We start from the raw sequence: 21997 nt of genomic DNA, 5'->3' as shown, positions 1-21997 counted from the left end.
TATATACATATATGTATATGTATATATATATATATATATATATATATACATATATGTATATGTATATATATATATATATATATATATATATATATATATATATATATATATATATCTATATATATATATATATATATATATATATATATATATATATATATATATATATATATATATATATATATATATATATATATATATATATATATATATATATATATATATATATATATATATATATATATATATATATATATATATATATATATATATATATATATATGTATATATATATATATATATATATATATATATATGTATATATATATATATATATATATATATATATATATATATATATATATATATATTTAAAACATACTGCTTCAGTTTTAAAAACTTCTGCCTTGACAGATGTTGATAAAAATTGTGTCATCTCCAGAAATAAGATGAATTTGTATTTTAACCACTGTAGTAGCTAGTTTCACATTTCACATGAATATACAGCTACTATAAGCAGACAAAAAGGTATAAATAACAGTGAAATCTTAAGAGATCAACTTAGAAAGCAAAGTAGTTTTTAATATAATGATCTTAAATAGGTCTACACATTATTTATTAAAGATGAGACTACAGAATTTGTTACAGTGTTCAAGAAGTTGCAGGTACACTTTCAATACAGGTGGGTAGTTATTAAGCTATAAATGATGGATGTTACTGTAATACTGTATGCAGACTTTGTAAGAAATATATGCAAATTACATCTTCAAGTTTCCTATCCTGTGCTTAGCTATTTTCAAAAGAGGAGGGATTTCAAATTCTTACAAAGAAAAAATCTTAACACAAAACAGAAGAGCATCTACTTAGTATAAACAACCTCTTCGGCAGAATGGATATTTCAAACTCAATTTTTACCTCCTAAAGTCTCAGACAACCATTCAGAATTGTAAAACTGAGGATTGACCAATAATATCAACTGAGTTCGAGTGGAAGACTAGTGTAATCATACTGTATGGTGAAAAAGACCATGTAAAGTTGTCGTTGCCAAGAAAACTGCAATAATGCAGAGATCAAACAATACAGTTATGGTGAGAGATAGGTTGCATTAATCATGCTGAAGCCAGGACCCTCCAGTGTTGAAATTCCAAAGGTTCACCTAACCTCAGGGAAAAAGCTATGGGTCCTTCTGACACTGAAACCCCTACTTCAGACTGCCCTCAGATGATGTTATAATGTAGGTACTAATAAAGGGGATGAAGGTATCTCATGTATGATAGCAGTGACATAAGTGTACTATGAAACAAAACACTTCAGGTCCGTATGCATGGCAGTCATGAAATATTAGCACCCAACTAAAAAATGAAATTGTTAATCTTTTCTTTAAGGAGGGGAGCTTGCTAGCAAGTTCTCGTACAGTGCTTCTGTCTACAACTGTCTCCAAGATGAAATGGAGAACAAAGCAAGCAACAGAAAAATAGAGGCACTGCACAGGACTGCTGACCTGTCCAGATGAACTAGAAAGACTGCCAAAAAGAAAAAAAAAAAACCTCTCTGAAAATATGAAATGTCATCTAGGAACAAAAAAAATGTTCTCTAATGAAAAACATCACTATGCAGTACTAACTAGAAAATAAAGGTAACATATTTGAAATAACTGTTGCAATGGAAAACTGCACTACACAGAATAACTCATCCACATGCTGTAGTTGGATGTGAAGACGACAAAGCAATGAAAAATGAAGAAATCACCTTGCCTTGCTGCCTATATATCAGAGAGACAGAGATGAACCAAGTAACCATAGAACATTGTTGAGAGACCATTCACACGTTTCACAGGGATGGCAAATTGCTTAAAAATGTTGGTCAGGATAAAGTAGTGCTACGATTTACTGCCATACTTTCCCTTAAGAAGAATGTCTGATCTTTAACAGAAAGGAAAATCACACAGAGATCTGTTCTATAGAAAACAGGTAACCAGAATCTGAAAAAAAATCTCTGCAAGCATTAGAACATAAGCCTCATGACCAATGTGAGCCTTGTCTGTTTTTAACTAAGAAGTGCCACACTTTCAGTAAAAGGCACACCAGGCTTATAGCCAAAGAATAGTACAAAGCATTAAGCAGACCATGTGGAAGGAAAGCCGCCTGAAGTTTGGGGCTAAAGATTGCTGATGTGTGGACCTACATGATAAAAATGGGTAAGAATCAACCAGAAGTCATAGGAACTGTGTACTCGTGAAGGGCAGGGCACCTCCTCAACAAGTGTAAAAGAGAAGTGCAAGCTAAGAAATAAACATAGCCCTTTCATGCCGCCTGAGGCTGACAGCTTTCTTCTTTAAGGAACTATGAAGACAACAGTTAAAAGATTGTAAACAATTAACATTAACAGAATGCAGAGGTTTCAAAGGCTTAGGACAGACTGTCTTGTTTTCTCCTTGTCATTCATGCCACTTACCACTAATAAGGGGAAATATTTGTTTTCTGATTTGAAATGTAACAGTTACCTGTTTACAGAACTTGCAATACAAGACTTCAGAACCTTAAAGCAAACAATGCTTCATCACTGGGTACTCAATATAAGGGAATAGTTGCCAATGTGAAATTAATTTGAAGAAGACTCTCTGCAACGGGTAGCAACCGAAAATTTCTCTTCTTGATGGTGCCTTCTCTTGACTTCTTTAATCTCCAGACTAGCTATCACCACATACGGTGTGACATACTACATTGCCTTCTTGAGAAGCTGCTCAACACTTTTTCCAAAAATCTGCAGCAGTGTGCAGCTCCCATGTGCATAAGGCACAATATCACTAAGAAAATGCACCCAGTCTCACAATCCTCAGTTCAGATACTAAAAGTGCATGAGAAATATAACTATAAAACAAAATACTATTAAAGGAGCAAAATCTCTTAAGTAACTGGAGGAGCTGTATAACACAAAGGTACCACTAACAACAACTGGAAAGAAACCAGTGTAAAGAAGAAATAAAATCCATGCCCCACCAAGGACACAGTAGCCAGTGAAGGTAAGACATCCAAAGCTTAGAAAGCTGAACCCTGAAAAATACCAAAGGAAGCCTAACTGGCAGAATAGAAGTCTATGCAATGGTAGTTACTTAAGGCATACATCTGGCTGCAGTACATATGCTTGCATTGAATATATTACAGATCCAAGTGCTGTAATAAGTAACACCTCCCCTTGCATCACATACCACCAATAAAATGCTCCCGGTGCAATGTCTAACCAGCAAATGGCAAAATTACGTTGATATAGTATACAGTCAGTGATTCACTTGAACAGCATCTACCTGGCAAAAGCAGCATGTGGGGCAAGGAAGGCAACAGTTCTAGTTTCTTGAGTCTGTGTACCTGCTCCAGACAAAACCTGAGCTGCTGGTGTACTTTCATGCTATGATGGACCCTTCTGCTCCCCCAACTAAGTCAGAAATAAGGAAGGTGAAGAGATCAATCAGGAAATACTTAAACATAATTTTAGGGAGAAAATGAGGGTTCTTCTGAGAGAACCCTATGCCAAGTAAAAAGATCAAATATGGTTCCCTGAAATAATGGTCTGTAGTTCCAAGAACCATCCAGAATGCTACCAGACAACAGAAACATATTCATCCATTTCAAGTCTATTGAGATAAACAGCTGAAAGGGTGGACAGACAAATGCAAAAAGAGATCTTCAGTGACAGCCAGAGATGAACTCCTTGACAAGCCTGTGATGAACTAGACTCAATCTAATAAGGCTTTAATACACTACAACTGCTGTTGTATGTACAATAACCAGAGAATAACTAAGCCTCATATCAAGTAACTGTCGCAAGTATTTCAGAGAGATATTTATCTTCATTGAGTGAAAGGGAATACGGCAATGCTAGGCATATCTGAAGAATCACTTCCTCTGTTTTATGGCTGGTGGAGGGATCACTAGTAGCTTCAAAAACATTTTACTTATCTGCCAGAAAATCAAGTGACACCAAAAATGCTAGGATAGCAACAAGCTCTAATGTTCACAGAGATGTCGTTTAAGCTGTGTGGAATACCCCTCCCCCAATAATCAGAGACTTTATGGCACTCCTAAAAATGTAAGTACTTGAAACCACTATCTCTTTGGCTTCAAGGGATGACCAGGATTAGCCTTGGCTTGTAACTTGGTGAGATGATGTGGGATCAAACTGAAAGAGGTAAAGGCATTAAGGAATCTTGTCCTCTATGCCAGGTGGGATGTATTCACCACAACTCACCTGCACCTCACTGCAGACAGCAAAACCTGGGAAGAACTACAGAATGTTTAATCTACATAAACAAGCTCTACTGCTGAAGTTTGCCAATCAGAGCCATCTGCACATAACATTTCCAGCCTTAATTCTAGTAGAGGACTACTGCTGGCACAGGAGGAGTTGCATTTATATTCAACTACACAGGCATTTGTACTGCTGCCAAGAACATTTTATAGTCAACCTGCAAGGGGGAAGTGGAGTAAGATTTTGTCTGTCTGACTTTGTTGAGGTTTTTTTTTTTTTCACATTTACTTAATACACTGGCAAACATACATTTATATAAAACAAAACAAACCATATTAACATATTCCCAGCTGAAAACATTATATATCACATATATTCTTTGAAATCTGACCACCAATTCAACATTACATATACTGACCAATTCCTGCCTTCCATTAAACTGCACTCCTCCTCCAAAAACATTACTCTGCATGTATTGTTCCCACAATTTCCATTTTTCCAGTGTAATTTGCTCCTACCCTTTTCTAAAGATCCCACTTCAAGTTCTATAATCTCTGTTACAATATCCAATACATTTGGTTTAAACTTTGATTTCCATTTTCTAGTAATTGCTTTTTGGCAGCCGTCAAGAATTAAACTTAACAAGGTCTTACTATATCTAAACAATTCAGATCCTGCATCCAACTCAAAAAATAATTTTCCTTAGTTGAACCTTTTTGCTCACTTAATATTTCTGACAGAGTACTCCGTAGGAACATTTAAAGTCTGCCACTTCATTACAGTCATCCCCAAAAAAGAAGTTATGTCTTACCATAACGTTCCATCTCTGTTGTTGACCTTCGTTCATTCATTACTGATGGGTTATCGGTTCCGTCCTTGGAACAGAGCCGGACATATATCAAGCTTGCGTCAGCCAAAAACTCTTGTGCCAAGGTCCTACCCAGAATGCTCTGCTCTGTTACCTCAGATCGAGTTTGCAAGTTGATAGACAAAAGTAGAGGCTACCTCTGGTCATAACAGACCTACAATAAAGGAGTATATGAGATCAAGCAGGAATCTCTGGAGGGGGGCGGAGGGTGGGGAGTAATGAATGAACTAAGATCAACAACACAGATGGAACGTTACGGTAAGACAGAACTTCTTTATCTGATGTTGTTAATCTTCGTTCATTCCTTACAGATGGGACAGTGTCCCCAGCTACCTGTATCCCTGGGTGGCCCTCATGGAAGGACATTCCTGAGCACCATGGAGCCAAAAGAAGCCCAAGTCGCAGCTGAGCAAATATTACTGAGGGAAGCCTTATCATGGAAAGCTGCTGAAGTTGCCATAGACCTTGTAGAATGTGCTTTCGCTCTGTGAGGCAAGATGACATTGTTCTTGTTGTAGATAAAGGTAATGCAATTTCTCAACCACGAAGCCAATGTAACTTTTGAGACAGGATGACCTAGTCTTGGTCCAGAAATAGCCAGAAATAGTTGGTCTGATTTATGGGTAAATTCTGTTCTGTCCAAATAAAATCGTATTTGCCTATGAACATCCAAAGAGTGCAGGCAATACTCTCCCTTGTTAGATTGGTTAGGAAAAAATACTGGAAGGACAACAGATTGGTTGATAGACCGCTCTGACACCACTTTTGGTAAAAAGGAAAAATTAGGTCTCAGTGATACCCTATCCTTATGTAAGATAAGACAGGGAGGTTTGATGCACAAGGCTTGAAGTTCTGACAAGCGTCTGGCCGTTGTGATTGCAATCAGAAACAAAGTTTTCCAAGAGAGATGTTTTAAATCACATGAAGATGCAGGTTCAAAGGGGGGAGCTGTTAGGGCTTGCATGACCAAGGCCAAATCCCAAGGTTGTACTGGTTCTCTAAAGGGAGGTTTTAGGTGAAGAACCCCCCTTCAAGAAATTTTTAGGTCTATGTGACATGAGCGAAGAATCCTCAAAACCAATGTGGAAATTCAAAATGGCAGCTAAATGCACATGAATAGCAGAGGCAGACACCCTAGAGTGGAAAAGATGTGATAAGTAATCCAAAACCATCAAAACTGGGGCTGACAAGGGGTCTGTTTATTCACTGCCCATAGAGAAAACCTTTTGCATTTACTGAGATAGATTAGTTTGGTGAACGATTTATGAGATGCAATAAGAATATTGCGCACTGGGGATGAGAAGTTTTCCTGCCTGGCAATCATTGGAAGTGGAGAAACCAAGCTGTCAGCTTCAGAGTTGTTAGATTGGGGTGAGTCAGACCCTGCAGATGAGAGATCAATGTTAGGGATGGATTGAGGATCCACGGTTGATCTAGCAGGTGTGGCCAGAGGAAGGGGAACTGGACTTATCAAGGCCAATATGGGGCAATGAGGATCACTTTGCTTTTCAACAGCCATGCTTTCTTCAGAAATTAGGAGAGAAGGATAAGCATAAAGTAGACCCAAGGACCAAGTGTGGTCTAGAGGGTTTCTCGGTGACTGTCCCCGAGGGGGGATCAGAGCAAAATAGTTGCTGCACTTGAAGTCAGTTGGGGAGGCGAATGGGTCACAGGAAGGCTGGCCCTAACGGTTGAAGATTTTTGCTGCTATCACAGGGTCGAGGGACCACTCGTGAGGTTGTAGAATGCACCTGCTCAATTTGTCCGATATCACGTTGGAGCTCCCAGGAATGTGCATTGCAATTAGAAAGTGGTTGGAAGCTACCGCCCATTGCCATATTCTCAAGGCCTCTCGGCATAACAGATGAGATCTGGTGCCCCCTTGCTTGTTAACGTACCAGACCACTGATATGTTGTCTGATTGGATCGCAACAGTCCCTGATGGAAGGATGGAATGGAATGCTTGCAATGCTAGTAGCACCGCGCTCAGTTCCAGGACACTGAGATACACTGGCAGCAAGGTGCAAACAAGATGGCAAGATCCTATCTGCTATTGGTGTCACTGACCAGGTGCCTTGGACCGAGTTTCCCTGACATAGCCCCCCCACCCCATCGAGGAGGTGTCCATGGTCACAGTGGCTTTCGGGCTGATGGGGGCTGAAGGGGCGAGACCATTGTTGGGGATTTTGAGACATTCACCAGAGTAAATCTTGCTTGCATCTCTGAGTTACACTTATCTGAAAAGACAAAAGATGTTGTAGAGCATACCACTGAGTGAGAAGTAACCACTGAAGGAGCCTCATGTGGAATTTGGCTAAAGGAACAATGGTGATCGAGGCTGCCATTGACCCCAAGAGATGGAGTACAGATCGAGCGGGAGATTTCTGGTGACAGAGCAGTTGTTGAACCTGTTGCCTTATTCTTTGAAGCCTGTGGTCCGGAAGAGATGCTGTGCAATTTCTCGTGTCCAACAGTACCCCCAATGAATTCTAAAGACTGGGATGGGGTTGTGTTGGACTTCTCCCATTTTATAGTAATTCCCAGGTGTTGTGCTGTGAGGAGAGTGTAGTGAAGGGCTTCTTCCAGTAGACACTTGGTGGGGGTGGTGAGGAGCCAGTCGTCTAGACATGGAAACGCCTGGAATCCTTGAAGTCGCAAGTGAGCGATATCCACTGCCATGCATTTGGAAACACTCTGGGGGCTGTAGAGAGACCAAAGTGCAGTGCTTGAAATTGGTAGTGACTGGCTCCTATGCAGAAACCGAGGTATCTTCTTGAGCATTTGTCCATTTTTATGTGGTAATAAGCATCTTGAAGATCTACAGAGCACATCCAATTGGCTTCTTCCAGAAGAGGAAGGATAGACTGAACCATGACCATCTGGAATATTTCTGTTTTTACAAATTTGTTCACTGTGCTGAGTTACAGAATTGGTCTCCAGTCACCTGTCTTTTTTGGCACTAAAAAGAACCTTGATGAAAACCGGATCCTATCTGGTTTGGGGGGACTGTTTGGATGACTTTTTTGTAGCAGCTTTTGGATTTCGTGTGCTGCTGCTTCCCTTTGACTGGGTGGAATGTCGGGTAATTCTCTGGATGAGGTTAGACAAAGATGGAAGGGGATGCAATAGCCTCTGGACATTATCCATTGTACCCAAGAGTCGGTGGTTATGTTTTGCCAGGCAGCAGGGTACAAGAAAAAACGACCCCCGACCGCTTCCAAAGGTGAGCAGTCGGGCAATGCTTCACGAGCGCTGACAGGGTTGGCCAGAGAAAGAATCTCTGGAACCCCGGTTTCGCGGACCTTCTCTGACCCAAAAGGGGTGTCCTCCATTGGAGTTTCTCCCTCTGCCTCTAGAGGAGAACTTGGCACGAGCATCACAGAGAGAGCCCTGTGATTTCCTGTGCCACATTTTCCCGCTCCTCTGATTTCTGCAGTAGAATCGTTGAGGAGTGGAGTGTCTGACACCAATGGCAGATAGGGTCTTGCCATCTTGTTTGCACCTTGCCAGTGTATCTTTAACTTTAGGGCCAAACAAAGACGCGGCCTCGATGGGGGCATTCATGAAGGAAGCCTTAAAGGAGTCCACAAAGTCGCATCCAGACATGTCGTCTGGTGACTATACCTGCGCCTGCCATTCTAGCCGCTCCTTCAGTTGCGTGAGAAATAAGATGCATGGAAGAATTGGAAATGGACTCTAAGGTGGGTATCTGAGAAGCTACGTTGTCACGGATGTCATAAGAAACAGCTCCTGCCAAGGGTTCAGAGAGTTGGTTGATAAGGTCCCCCTGGAGCCTCGTAAAGTGTGCCAAATAGTTCAAAGACCTTATGGCGAAGGTCGAAGAAGCAAACACATGCTTCCCTAGTCTGTCTATCACCCAGGACTCCTTGTTGGGCAGATGGACAGTTTGGCTTTCTTCTGCCAAGTTGTTCTTTGCTGCAGCCACCACCACCATGGCATCTACTGGAAGACCTTGTGACTAATGGGGATGCTCACTTGGGGGAGATAAGATTTTATCAGGCCTCTTCGCTATCGCTTCCAGGGTGTCATGAGCCTTCCATGCGTGCTGGATGATGAGCTGGACAAGCTCATCGGCTGGCAGGGTAACCCAGGAAGTAGGAGGCTTTGCATGAAAGGCCTGCAGGAATACGGATTCCTCTGAGGAAGGATTAGAGGACTTCCAGTCACCCCTCTGTCAAAGGATCTCGAGGATGTCGCCAAAGGAAACCTCATCAGAGAGTGACCGTGGGGACCCTTCCTCATCATCAAACTCCATATCTTCAGTCAAAGACTCCTCAGTGGAGTTCATGTGCTTCCTCAGTGGGAGGTTCTGGGGAAGACTGCAAAGAGGGGGGTCTCCTGAGGGGGAGAAACCTGAGGCCCTTGGCCCGGTGTCCGTCGGTTTTGGCTTGTGAGAGTTGCGGCACAGAGGGGGGAGAGGACTCAGACACGGATTTGCCAGCAGAGGCAAGCGCCCTCTCCATGGCCTGGAAGGCTGGCCCGCCCAAGGAGGGATGGGAGCCCAGAACCGAGCACAACAACCTCGGAACCGGGGTCACACCCCACCCCGACGAGCCAACCCCCAGAGGACTGTGAAGTGTGAGACAGAGAGGATTCCTGGAGGGTGCCACAGAAAAAATCGGCATGGAACCAAGAATGTCCTCCCCTACGGCACAGCCACTGGCCTGAGAACAGCCCGATGCCCAGTGCACTGAGGGCTACAAGGACGACTCCGGTTCCAAAGTAAGATCCACTATTGGGGTCGGAAGGAAGCTGCTGTCAGTGTAATGGGCTTGGATACTCGGGTGGAAGTCAAAGGAGGAGTGTACGTTGGAGTTTGAGGAGAAATACGTTCACCTGAAGGTTTTGACAGTTGAGAGACCTCTGGCCACAAGCAACTGGTCAACAAGCCGCAACACATCTTGTTCAGAGAGGCTCTTGGTCGACCTCATAGAAAAACCTGCGGGTGAATCTGGTCTTTCTAGGAGAGGACTATATTGGCTACCAACAAATGGATCCAAAGAAGGAGAGTATTTGGTCCTTGCTAATTAGAGAGGTGCAGAGCCCGGAACCGAGGATGTCTGCACCGAAGAGAATGGTGTCCAAGTAGTCTGCGTCGACCAAGTCAGCGCCATAGAAGTCAAAGGTGTCGGCACAGTAAAAGCAAGTGTTTGCACCGATGGGTACAGTGCCGTCGAGGAAGGTGTCTGCACCGGTAACAATCACAGTGCTGAAAAGGACTGCACTGAGGAGCATGCCATGCTGAAAGGGTCTGCACCATGAAGGGCAGTAACGTCATACCTGGGGCCAAAGGGGATTGCACCAATGGTGCTGAAGGAGACTGTATCTGCATGGACGGTGCTGGTAAGGGCTGCGACAGAATTGTCGGAGCTGTAAGTGTCTGCACCAGGAACTCTGATGCCGGTGTCAATAAGGAAGATATGGCTGGAGCAAGAATCAATTGGGGCGGTGCCGTGCCTGGAGCCGAAAGGATCACAGGTGGCAACACCGTATGAGTCGACTCCCTGCGATCTCCAGAGGGAGATGAAGTGAGCGATCTTGACGAGGAAGAGGAAGGACACCTCTTACTGGGTTTAGCAGGAGGGGTGATCCCTCCGACCCAGAGATAGCCTCACAGAAGGGAGATTTGAGAAGACCTTTCAGGATTAACTTGTTCTTTCTCTCGTTGAGAGTCCTGGTCGAAAAATTTCTACAAATCCCACATGGGGGATCTTCAGTAAGGTGGGAGATATTCAAACAATAGACACATAAGTCATGGCCATCGGAAAGTGGTAACTTACGGCCGCAATACCTACACTGTTTAAAACCAATACTACTTTTCTTATCCGACATAATGATGTGGAGAAGAACAGCTACCCAAAAGGGTAAGAAGAGAAAAGGAAAGAAGGATCACCAATGATGGTAATGAAGAATTACCTCAAAGGTGAGAAAAAGGTAATAAAGGGAAATAGACTAAAGGGAGACAGTCTTAAGGATACGATAGTGTAGGAGAATAATACAGTAACTGATTGAAAAACTTTAAAGTAGAAACAATATATAAACTTTCAAAATATTATTAACTTAACTGAGAGAGAGTGGCTTGACACGGCTGTACAGTAACGTGGCAAACGAGATCTGAGGTAACAGGGTGCAGACCACTCTAGGTAGGACCTTGGCTTGAGAGTTTTTGGCTGACACAAGCTTGATATCTGGCTGGCTCAGTTCCGAGGATGGAACTGATAACCCATCGGTAATGCATGAATGAAGACTAACAACATCAGATCTTATGTTCCCATTTACCTCTTTCTTTCCCATCACATACCAACATTTGCCATCCACTTTCTTTGGAGTCTGCTTGGAGTATAAAAATACCTATGCAAACACTTCCGAACAAAAAATCTTATAATCTTTTAGACTATGTTGCATGATTGTTAAGGTACTGAACTATATAGCTTGGTTATCTGACAAAAAAACTACATTTGTGAAATAGTGGCAAACATTCAATGCTATAAAAAGGTCTGTGAGAAAATGGCTACCATGCAGTCCATAGTACACAGCTGTCTCTTGGACTGACTACAGGAATGGGACAGCCAGTGAACTAAGGGAACTCTGAGAATCATGGCTATACAAAGATGATGTTGGAAGTACTGACATCTAGCCACCTCTACATTTTTTCCAAAGATACCAAAAACATGACCTCCTGGAAATTCTCCTTCATGCATTACAATACCAAGAGATCAGGCTTCCACAGTTAATGGTAATTTGAACATACTGCAACCATTGCAAAATCAAAAGTAGCTCAAAGGGGCCATCAAAACCCACTCATTTAGGTACAAGAACATTAGAAAGCCCTTCTTTTGCTAAAGTAACCAGCATAACCAAGACTTGAGAAAAGATTCAGAATGACATGGTTAACGCCAAATTCTGTACCAGAAATAATGATAACCAAGAACACAATTGCCGAGATCTATGCAATTCCCATAAGCTAAAATTTAAATGCTTTCATCATGACCACTGGCATCATCCAGCACCTCTGAGGAAGCAGAGACATTAGTGACTACAGAAGACACCATCTTAACCATGCTGACAAGATGTATTAGTTTAAGTCACTGACATCCAGAATATGCTGAAACCTTCCAGTCAACTTTAAAACATGAAGATCCGACAATTAAAGCTGCTTCCCCCTTCCAAGGTTACAAGATCCAATGCTTCCCCTGAGCAGTTGTGACTGGGATCATTCAAGAAGCTTGTACGACACCATCTGGTCCATCAACAGACCTTTGAGGGAGGAAACCAAGCAGCTGCAGACATGAGCTCCCTACTGAAAATGTTGACACTCTTAGCAATGAGTGCTGAAATGCTGAAAAAAAAAGACCTAAAATGCAGAAGAGCAAACATCAGACATCACTCCTCTTCTTAAAATTTTTTGCAAGGGGGAAGTCCCACTACACCCCAGCCCCAATTTGAGTAACAAGGCCCCCACACCATCTGAACTTACATATACTAATTCCGAAATTGCCATTTCTACAAGGAAAGGGAAAACTCAAATGGCCATCTCAGGCTTAGTATTTGCAAGTCCATTTTTTTCGTCCGCTCAGTCTTAGCATTATAGGAACTGCTAAAGCAGGTCACAACATTTCAAATAGTTACTGCACACGAACTCTTTCATCCACATCAAAAACCTACTAGTCTTGGGTGATCTTACAAAATAATAATAAATAAATAAAATTACATCATCTAGTCCTAACAATTCTTTGTAAAATGATGGGAAAGAAGTGGCAACATTGACAGATTTTATCTTTGCTGGGCTCATGGATCCCACAGATAGCGATGCTTGCTTTTGGAAGGAAAGCTATAGGAAATCTGGATACTTTAATGAGGAAAAGCATCACAAATGTCAAAGATTCATACAGTCAAAGCTATGGTTCTTATGGTGGTGGTAACAGCTGTGAAAGTTGCACTATAAGTAATGTCAAAATGATGGAAAATTTTGACTTCTGAACTCTGGTGTTAAGGGAAAACTACTGACAGTTCAGAGGACTTCAAGAATATCTAACTTGTCAATACTATGGAAATAAATCCAGAATTTTCATTGGAAGGCCTGATGGAAAAATAAAACTCGAGCACTTTGGCCGTATAATGCAAAGACTGGATTCACTAGATACGAAACTTATGTTGGAAAATATCAAAGGCAAAAGAAGGGAGTGGCAGAAGCTAAGGAGGATGGACAGCTGATGTAATGAATATGAATCTGCAAGAAATTAAAGTAGTATTTCTTGACAGAGTGGATGTGCTAAAGTCCTTGAGGTCACAGTCAGATTTGACTAAACCACAACTAAGTCTTGGGTGATGGCTCTCAAAGCCAGGATAAACTTAGGAAAACGTGTCCCCATGGGCAATTCTAGACAGTAATCTGGACTGTTGCAGCACTTCTGAAGTCTGCCTTTTTAGAGATGTGCAAGGGGGAGACAGCAGATGCTAAACAAATGCCTGATGTTTTGCCAGCCTTCTCAGTTTGCAAGACAGCTCCTTTACTTAAAAAGAACAAAATTGTCTAGCTGAGTAAGAAAAAGCTGAAGTGGGGCGATGTTCATTCTTTCAATGGTGGTCAAAGCTCCTCAATATGTTTGAGAAAGCTCACTTAAGAAGGATTCACTCAGCAAGAAGAATTCAGGAAGGCATAGCAGACCTTGTGTCAGATGAATGAGACCTAACCATGTCTTCCAGCATAGACATGCAGCTGCTACCCCAGTCATAGCATTAACACAAAGGTAGACTGAGACCATATGAATCCCTACTGAGCAAGCCACAGTAAGTGTTTTCCTAAGCCTCCTTAATTCCAAAAGTAGGAAGCTCATCAGCTTTTCCAGCATCTAGCCCAGTGAAGAGGACAAGACAGATGTGGAAACTAAGATTTCAAAGCCTTAAATGTAGCATAACACGTCATGAGAGAATGTCTAAATCCTGGGTGGAAGAGATACACATTTGCCTCCTGCAGTCAGCCCAGCATGGTATGTTGTCCCTCAAAAACTTATACGTTTGTGTATTAGGAGCTAAAAGGCTACTGTCAGAATGCTTCATCTCTGCAAAAATAACATGCCTAAAGGCAGGCTCTAATAGGGATAACCCAAGGCTCATTCTTCACCTTCCTGAGGTACTGGTTAGGCCTTTTCTGGCAGAAAGGAAGGAAAAGGGGGCCACCACTGTTACACACAGTATCTCAGCAACAAGATGGCTTCCACAAAAAGGTGAGTGGGAAAGGGTAACCAATAACAAAGTAGAATCAGTATCCTGGTGTTTTACAAACATGAATCTCATTCCTTTCAAAATTCCAAACTCAAAAGGATCCTGAGTGGGAAGGTGAAATCTGACAGTTCCCTCTGGTTTTGGTTTATGACTTTTCTTGTTAGTGTGGAGGGAATGGACAAGTTTGCATACCGTGGTAGGCAAATGACTGACAAAATGCAATGGCTGAAAGCAGACATACTAACACAGATGTCTGTGCAATGCACTGCAACAGCATTAAATGGCACTTCTGTGCATCTGTCTCATACTCAGTCACACACTACAGGTATCAAACAAGCTGTGTAAGTATAATATGGATGATATAAAGTACGGCCTGACAAGTGTGGCCACACACAACTCGATCTTTCATTATAAAAATGCAGAATACTACGTTCATAATATATTGTTAATTTGGTAAAATGTGCAATATTTATTACCAGCTGCAGCTAGGAAGCTCACACCATGATTAAAATCTATTGCTTTATACTTATAAACCATTATTTTTGCTGAAATAATAAGATTTATTGTTACTTACCATGGATGTTTTAGAAAAAAATAACAATAAGTATGGGGCAGACTCTCACAATGTGGATTAGTGACAAACATAAAATTTTTTTAACTTAAAATAAGTCATGCTCCTCATGATGAAGAACAGTTAAAAGGTATGCACAGATGATCCTGCAAAAGAATGCTCAACTACTGGGATGAAGTGAGGGAAGCAGACGTCTTGAGCCTGAACTCAATCTCAGCAACTTGCCTGATATCAGAGTCCCTGCTTCATATCAGATGACTACTGGCTTTGTGTTCATGCAAAGAACAGACTGCATTCAACCCATGGACCACACACCTGAAGTTGATGGGCTGGGGTTGCCTTCCTACATACACATGTCATCAACAGATGACTGGTAAGAGTATCCCCTTGTTTACTGAAAGATTACTCACTGGCTACAGTGATCTAGAAGACCATGAAGCAATGGATTATGTGGTGAGTTTTTTTTTTTTTTATCATCATCTCTTCATTTAATTAACATGCATTAGCCGCAACAATAGCCCAAGTATGACACAAACCCATACATATACTGCTTTTTCTTTTATGCTAATGCTGTCCTCTTCCCCAGAGCCACTTTTCTCTACATAATACAGACAGTACTGTTTATTTTGACTGCACAGTAAACAATCTGTTGTCCAGAATATGGTAGAAAAGCAGCTCTGGTTTACAAGTTGCTGTTGTTGTTTGTCTTTCGGCTTTTGCCTGGTAAGGGGTCGCCACAGCGCAACTCCGGTCAGCTAATGATTGGCAGTAGATTTTTACGAAACGCCAAGGTGCCAGCTCAACGCCCAACCTTCAACAAAGGCACGCCCATTTACGCACGCATGTCTTTCGACGTTACCCAACCGCAGGGAGGACATGCAGACTCCACACAGAAGGCACTCCCAAGCCATGCCAAGAATCGAACCGGAGAACCTCTTGCTGTGTGGTAATAATGATATTGCCGTACCACCGCGGCATTCAGTTCTGGTTTACAAGTAAATGCCATTAAACATGTATTGCCACTTGTGCAGTCACGCCTCCTCTAAATAAGCAAGGGTTAGCAACACACACAAGTAATCCTGCATTATTTATAGTCCCTATTAATTTCCCACACAGCCATGGAACATCTACAGCTGTAGTACTATATGCTACCTTATTCAAACGTTAACAACCTTAAAGGACATGTTAAACTATAAACACTTTCATTTTTACTGAGAACGTTTGTCAGGGAAGAACTTGCTTTATTATATAAATTCTCCACCTTATCTGAAATGTCAAAATGTTCTGTGTGTACATACGTTCAAACTGTGTGCGTGTGTATATGTGTATTATTATTTTATATATATATATATATATATATATATATATATATATATATATACATACACACACACACACACACACTGTACAGAAAAGATTTAGCAACTATTTTCTGATAAGTTCTAACCAGTGAAAACTACATATTTTCCCAGTTAAACTACAAATGGACTGCTTACAATTAAAAATAATCAGTAACTTCTTTACAGAGTACAAAACTTAAGTAAATATACTTTGATACACTGTATTTCACAAATAAATAAAATATCTGCCTTAGAACTCTAATGTATATGATACATTTTAAGCTCTTACTGTATACGTGTACTGTACAATCAATCCTTATAACAGTGATTTGCATATTTGCAATATACAGCCTATAGCTGGGCTACGTCTTAACTCAGAAGTAAACAGAAACAGATTTAATTAAAATTTTAACCACCACCAAAGACTTCTAAAAAAAATAACCATTTAAGTAAACGACAGATTCTCCTACCCCATTCCAAGAAAGATATTTAGGAAACATTTGACCTACTCTGAAAGGAAATGCACAAATATACAATGTACCAGTTGCTCTTTTGTAGACAGCTAAACTAAGTATATTCTATGACTTGATACTTTCTTTTTCACTGGGAAAAACTTTTCAGCAAGCAATCAATAGGTTTTGACTGGTCACCTGATCGAACAAATATTTGCACAGATGTTCTGTTAATATGCTATACTTACAAAAATATAAGTCAACCCATTCCCAGGTTTGTGCAACTAAATTATGCTTTATATGTTCACAAACAGTATGAAAGGACTACCAAATCCACTGCATTTGATAAATTCTCAAGGCAATTAGGGCAGACACTAACAGTCTTATCATGGCAACTAAGATGTGAATAGCACTTTAAAAAGCACAGCATTCAGCATAGTTTACCAATGCACTGTAAATGCTAAAAATGTGCATTTTGAAAACATCTATTATACTTCAATATACTTTATACATCAAAACAGTTACTTGACTGAATTTTGGGAATATCAAACTAGTCCAAACACTGGTTATTTACTTGTATTTCTGTATTAGATACATTTAATTTCACAGTAAATTTCTGTCAACTGTCGAGCAACAGAGATTTAAACACTCTGTTCCTTCAACAACTAACACAAATGGCTGAAATGTCTCTGGCAGTACTAGTGAAGAAAAGTTTAGAATCAAACACCTGAACTTGCAGTAGTGCTGCAGAATACAACTGATGCAAAACACATAAAAGTGAGATAAACAAAAGGCTTAGTACTAGGTCCTGTAAACTAGGGATTGCAGCTAACCAATGCATATGCAGTCTACAGTACTGCCAGTGCAAAAGATTAACAATGACAGCTACACAAAATGCTTGCACTTGAAATGAATTTTGACACCTTTGGTCCAAATCTCCTAAAAAGGGATATAGTTACAGTGATTTTTTTTGCCCATTCCAGTCAGACAACAGCAGCTTATTAACATTGTACACCTTATAATGTGAAATTAAACAATTTACAAAATTATGACAACCATAATAAGTTAAAATTTCTTACTTATTAATAAGAAATTTACAGAGAAGCTGGTGTTCTCTTTCACAGACAAAGCAAATTCACTGCCTACATTATATATATATATAAATATATATATATAATATCTCAAGAAAGTCATTCAATTCAGTGCACCCCTTTTTCCTCCTCCTGAAAGATATGTTGTTCGAAAACTGGTGGAAAAGTCAACAGAAGTGAACTTGCAAAAAGGTTTCACTGCAAAGGTAACATATTTGCTGAACAGAAAATCCTTTTTTCAGTAAATCTGACATTCGGAGTTCCATTTTTTTCAGAAATAAAACTGAAGTTTAATTCTTCTGGAAAGGAAAACGAAGATTATGTGTTGTGACTACAGGTCTATGAGCTGATCCACCAGCAGTAAAGACCTGGCTAGGTTAGGAAGACTGGGTTCAGAACTCCCGCTGTTGTTTCTAGGGTGCCCACCTGGAAGTGTGAGAGATAGCAATTCAGTACACAGGAGAAAACAAGAACAACTTACATATGTGTGCTGTAAGCCGAAACATAAAAATTACGTCTTTAATGAAATGTCAGTAATGAAACTGTAAGTCATACAATCTGTTAAAAAGGACTTGACTTGAAATGGTGTCTGCCTGAATTACTTAAGGGCAACGTCTGACGTGCAAACAGACCACCTACTTACAATTTGTTGAAAATATTGGCCCCGTTTTACTTATTGCTCAGAATACTGTGCACTTCTTTGGGAATACAACACATATTTGACATGCAACTTTCCCTGATGAAATGCTTAGTGGTAATAGCAATGAAACATGTTTGTACTAAAGACATAATTCATATGAAAATAGCAATCCTATAAATTATGGAACAGAACATGCCTCTCCTTTCCAGTTATTCATTCCACAGAAGTGACGTCCCTAAGTTGGCTTTCACACCCAGGAGACGATACAAAACAAAAACTCTGTATGCACAGTACTTCATTTTAAGAAATTTTGCTAAACCTTTAATACAGAACAGCATTAATTTCAGAACTGATGGTTTAATTAACTATATGACGATTACAAAAACTATGTTACTTTTTAATCTATTAACAGAATTCTGCAAAAGAAATTTACAAAAATATTTTCAATGCAATACTGCTGTTAAAGATGCAATCTGCACCTCACAGTCGGAAAAAGCAATGGATTCCTCTTCTCACTTTAATTGTTAAATTAATTTAAAGTAGTTAAGTGTAAAGCATGCATTTATTTCTTACATTTAAATGCATGATGTGACAGAAACACTTTTAAAACATGCCCAGAATACCAGTCTCAGCTCCTTGTGACAAAATTCTTGTTAGTGAAAAACCTTTTTCCTTAACAGAGAGACTATACATGGCAAACAAAGGCGCCCAATTCCAAAAGACTTGCTGTCAGTGTTAAGTGACACCTTACACTGAGAACAGGTTAAGAATAGGTGTTTTGGAATCTGGATCCCAGTGTAAACCTGTTTACAGACAGTGACATGATTCGGTCTAAAGACTCAACACTGAGCGCAAGTCTGTAGCAGAATAAGGGCAGACTTACATTGACAGAAACTCTTTAGGAATCTGGGGAAAAGTGTTTATACTATCAATGACTATTGCTTCTCTGTGTGTGTGTGTGTGTGTGTGTGTGTGTGTGTATATATATATATATATATATATATATATATATATATATATATATATATATGTATACACACACACATATATATACATACATATATGTGGACCTACTTTGATTCACTGAAAACTCATTTCACTGAATGTAAGTACTGTTGGGAAATAAAACTTATATGCCCTTTTCCCCAGTATAGTGCGATCCTGTTGTTACTGTATATAGTTGCGGGGGCATGGGGGGCACAGCCCCCACTTGGGGGGGCATAGCCCCTCCCACCAACTTATTTTATATTTATGAATCTCATTTCACTGAAAGCTAACAATATAAAACCAAAAGTAGTTGGGGGGGCTGTGCCCCCACCCCCTAACTATACATATACTAACTCCAGGATCGCACTACAGTGGGGGAAAAGGGCATATACATTTTATATGACCAACAGTACTTACATTCAGTGAAATGTGATTCACTGAAATGAGTTTTCAGTCACTTGAGCTTTCAGCGATTTATTTGAGGGTGAATTGAAATACAGTGAAATGACCCATATATATATATATATATATATATATATATATATATATATATATACACACACACACATGAACTAAAGCAGTAATGATTGCTTTAGAATTAATGATGTGCATCATATTTCAAATTCTGCCATACAATTGCTGCTGCTGTATTTTATACTTCATATTCAATGCAGATTTGCTTGCTCATAGGAGAATACCCCCTAACTAAACTTACCTGTCCTACTATTCAATACAACTAACCATGCTGCTGTGTAATTTTGGTAAACAATTTACGATAAACAAGTTTCTGAAAGCAAATGGTTAAAAATGGCAGTTAACTACAACTATAAAAACAGCAAAAATCATTGTACATCAGACAACCTAAATTGATATGCACTACAAACATATGCACAGCTAGTTATCCTTTTATGATAAAATATGCACAAATACTCTCACTCTGCATAACATTTTAAGAGACAGCAGCCTTAAAGTTTAGAACAAAACAGCACACCTGCAGCTGGGCTTACATAACTTGTCTCCCATTCCATGCTGTAGAACACCGACTACAAATTCACTCATCTTCACAAGTATTTAAATAGAAAAAAGACAAAAGTATTTTTACATACGAGAAAGCCAAGAGTACCTTTAATATGCATATCCACCTAGGCCAGTTTAAAGTGTAAACTTGGGTAAGCAGGTCTTTAGAATCTGTAGCACTGAGCTCAAAGCAAGTATGCACTGCATTGCATTGCATTTCTGCCTCTCACATGTAGAACACTCTGCATATTTATAGAAAGGGATCCAAGTTGGGAAGCTGATGATAAAAACATGAATGCTTCTGAAGAAAGCGCTACTAGTATGACTGATAACCATTTTTGTAAGCCACTGTACATCTATATACACATTTACTACAAAGTACAACAAGATGTGTTAGGACGACTGTACAGAACCTAGTTAAGAAACATTCTCCGGATAAGAAGTGTCAAATATTTGGGGTTGTCTGGTCAGCCAGCAATACTTTTTCCTTGTAAAAAAAAATATATAAAGCTTTCCTGGTAACTACTTTACTAATTTTCAGCAACACCTGATCCTGATGTTGCCTTATTAATTATCAACAATACCTTATATCATGATGCAGCGACAGCTAGCAGTTTTGCACTTTGGGCCACAAGACCCAATGCTGCATGTATGATCACTGCTCCACTCTTGAGGTGAATCCTTTGTTTGAAAACAGAAAAATAAATACCCAACCTGTTGCAACCCTTTGTGAAGCTGATATGACTCTACACCTAGATAACTTTATGTGATTAAGGGGATTTGAGGCAAGTATAACTTAGACAGCAGGTGTGGTAGCTTCCTGCAGTTTATGCAGAGTGAATTTACATACCCTGTACTGCAATACTAATTAAACAAGATAACAGAAACTTAGATCATAACATATTGCATGACCACCCTGCCCTTCTGAAAAATGAACCAGTTTAAGTTTATGCAAATAGTCCACAGTGTATTCACTCTTCCAGATAGTACTCTAGCAATGAAAGCTCAAACTGTAATGCCACCAGTGTGCCGTTGAACATTACACATTGAAGATATGCTGGTACAAAGAGGCTAGACAGAACCATTAAGCCAGTCTAGTCTATCAACTCTGCTTTACCTATTATATTAAAATCCAGCCAGTCTTTGAAGTCAATCTATATGTTACCAGATGGATAACTAACTGGCTCACTGACAGAACCCACCTGGTCAAAGTAGGGGAAGCCACCTTAAGCAGTAGACCAGTATCGAGTGGCGTACCCCAAGGTTCCGTCTTGGGGCCTCTGTTATTTGGGATGTACTTTTCTGAGGTGCAGGCCAAAACTAGTGGGCTATGGCTGACCAAGTGTGCAGACGACTGCAAGCTGGGCACTGTCATCAATTCCCCTAGTGGTGTGGACATCCTCCAAAGGGTCTCACCTAAATGAATGACTGGTGCCAGAAACATGGCCTCAAGCTGAATACAAGAAAATGCATCATCAACCCCTTTGGGGAAAGTGATGTCCCTACAAATTATCACATTAATAACAACGTCCTAAGCACG

At 40.1% G+C, this 21997-nt stretch overlaps 1 protein-coding gene across 8 annotated transcripts in view; it reads right to left on the bottom strand.

The window, feature by feature from the left end:
* AAK1 (AP2 associated kinase 1) overlaps window positions 1-21997 on the bottom strand; it is a 1655011-nt gene that overhangs the window by 27356 nt on the left and 1605658 nt on the right. Inside the window, exon 19 of one of the 8 annotated variants that reach the window (XM_044083024.1) lies at window positions 17869-18239. The exons of 6 other annotated variants lie outside the window; for them this stretch is intronic. In XM_044083024.1, the coding sequence (XP_043938959.1) occupies window positions 18145-18239 (95 nt within the window). In that variant the 3' untranslated portion in view covers window positions 17869-18144. Of the gene's footprint in view, window positions 1-17868; window positions 18240-21997 lie in introns of those variants that run through there. One more of the 8 variants, XM_044083025.1, reaches the window with a different exon arrangement.

The sequence above is a fragment of the Protopterus annectens genome, chromosome 9.part0, assembly GCF_019279795.1.
Source record: "Protopterus annectens isolate FY-2018-M chromosome 9.part0, PAN1.0, whole genome shotgun sequence".
Lineage (NCBI taxonomy): Eukaryota > Metazoa > Chordata > Ceratodontiformes > Protopteridae > Protopterus > Protopterus annectens.
The sequence above is the reverse complement of the archived record's forward strand: the minus strand, read 5'-3'. Positions and strand labels throughout refer to the sequence as shown.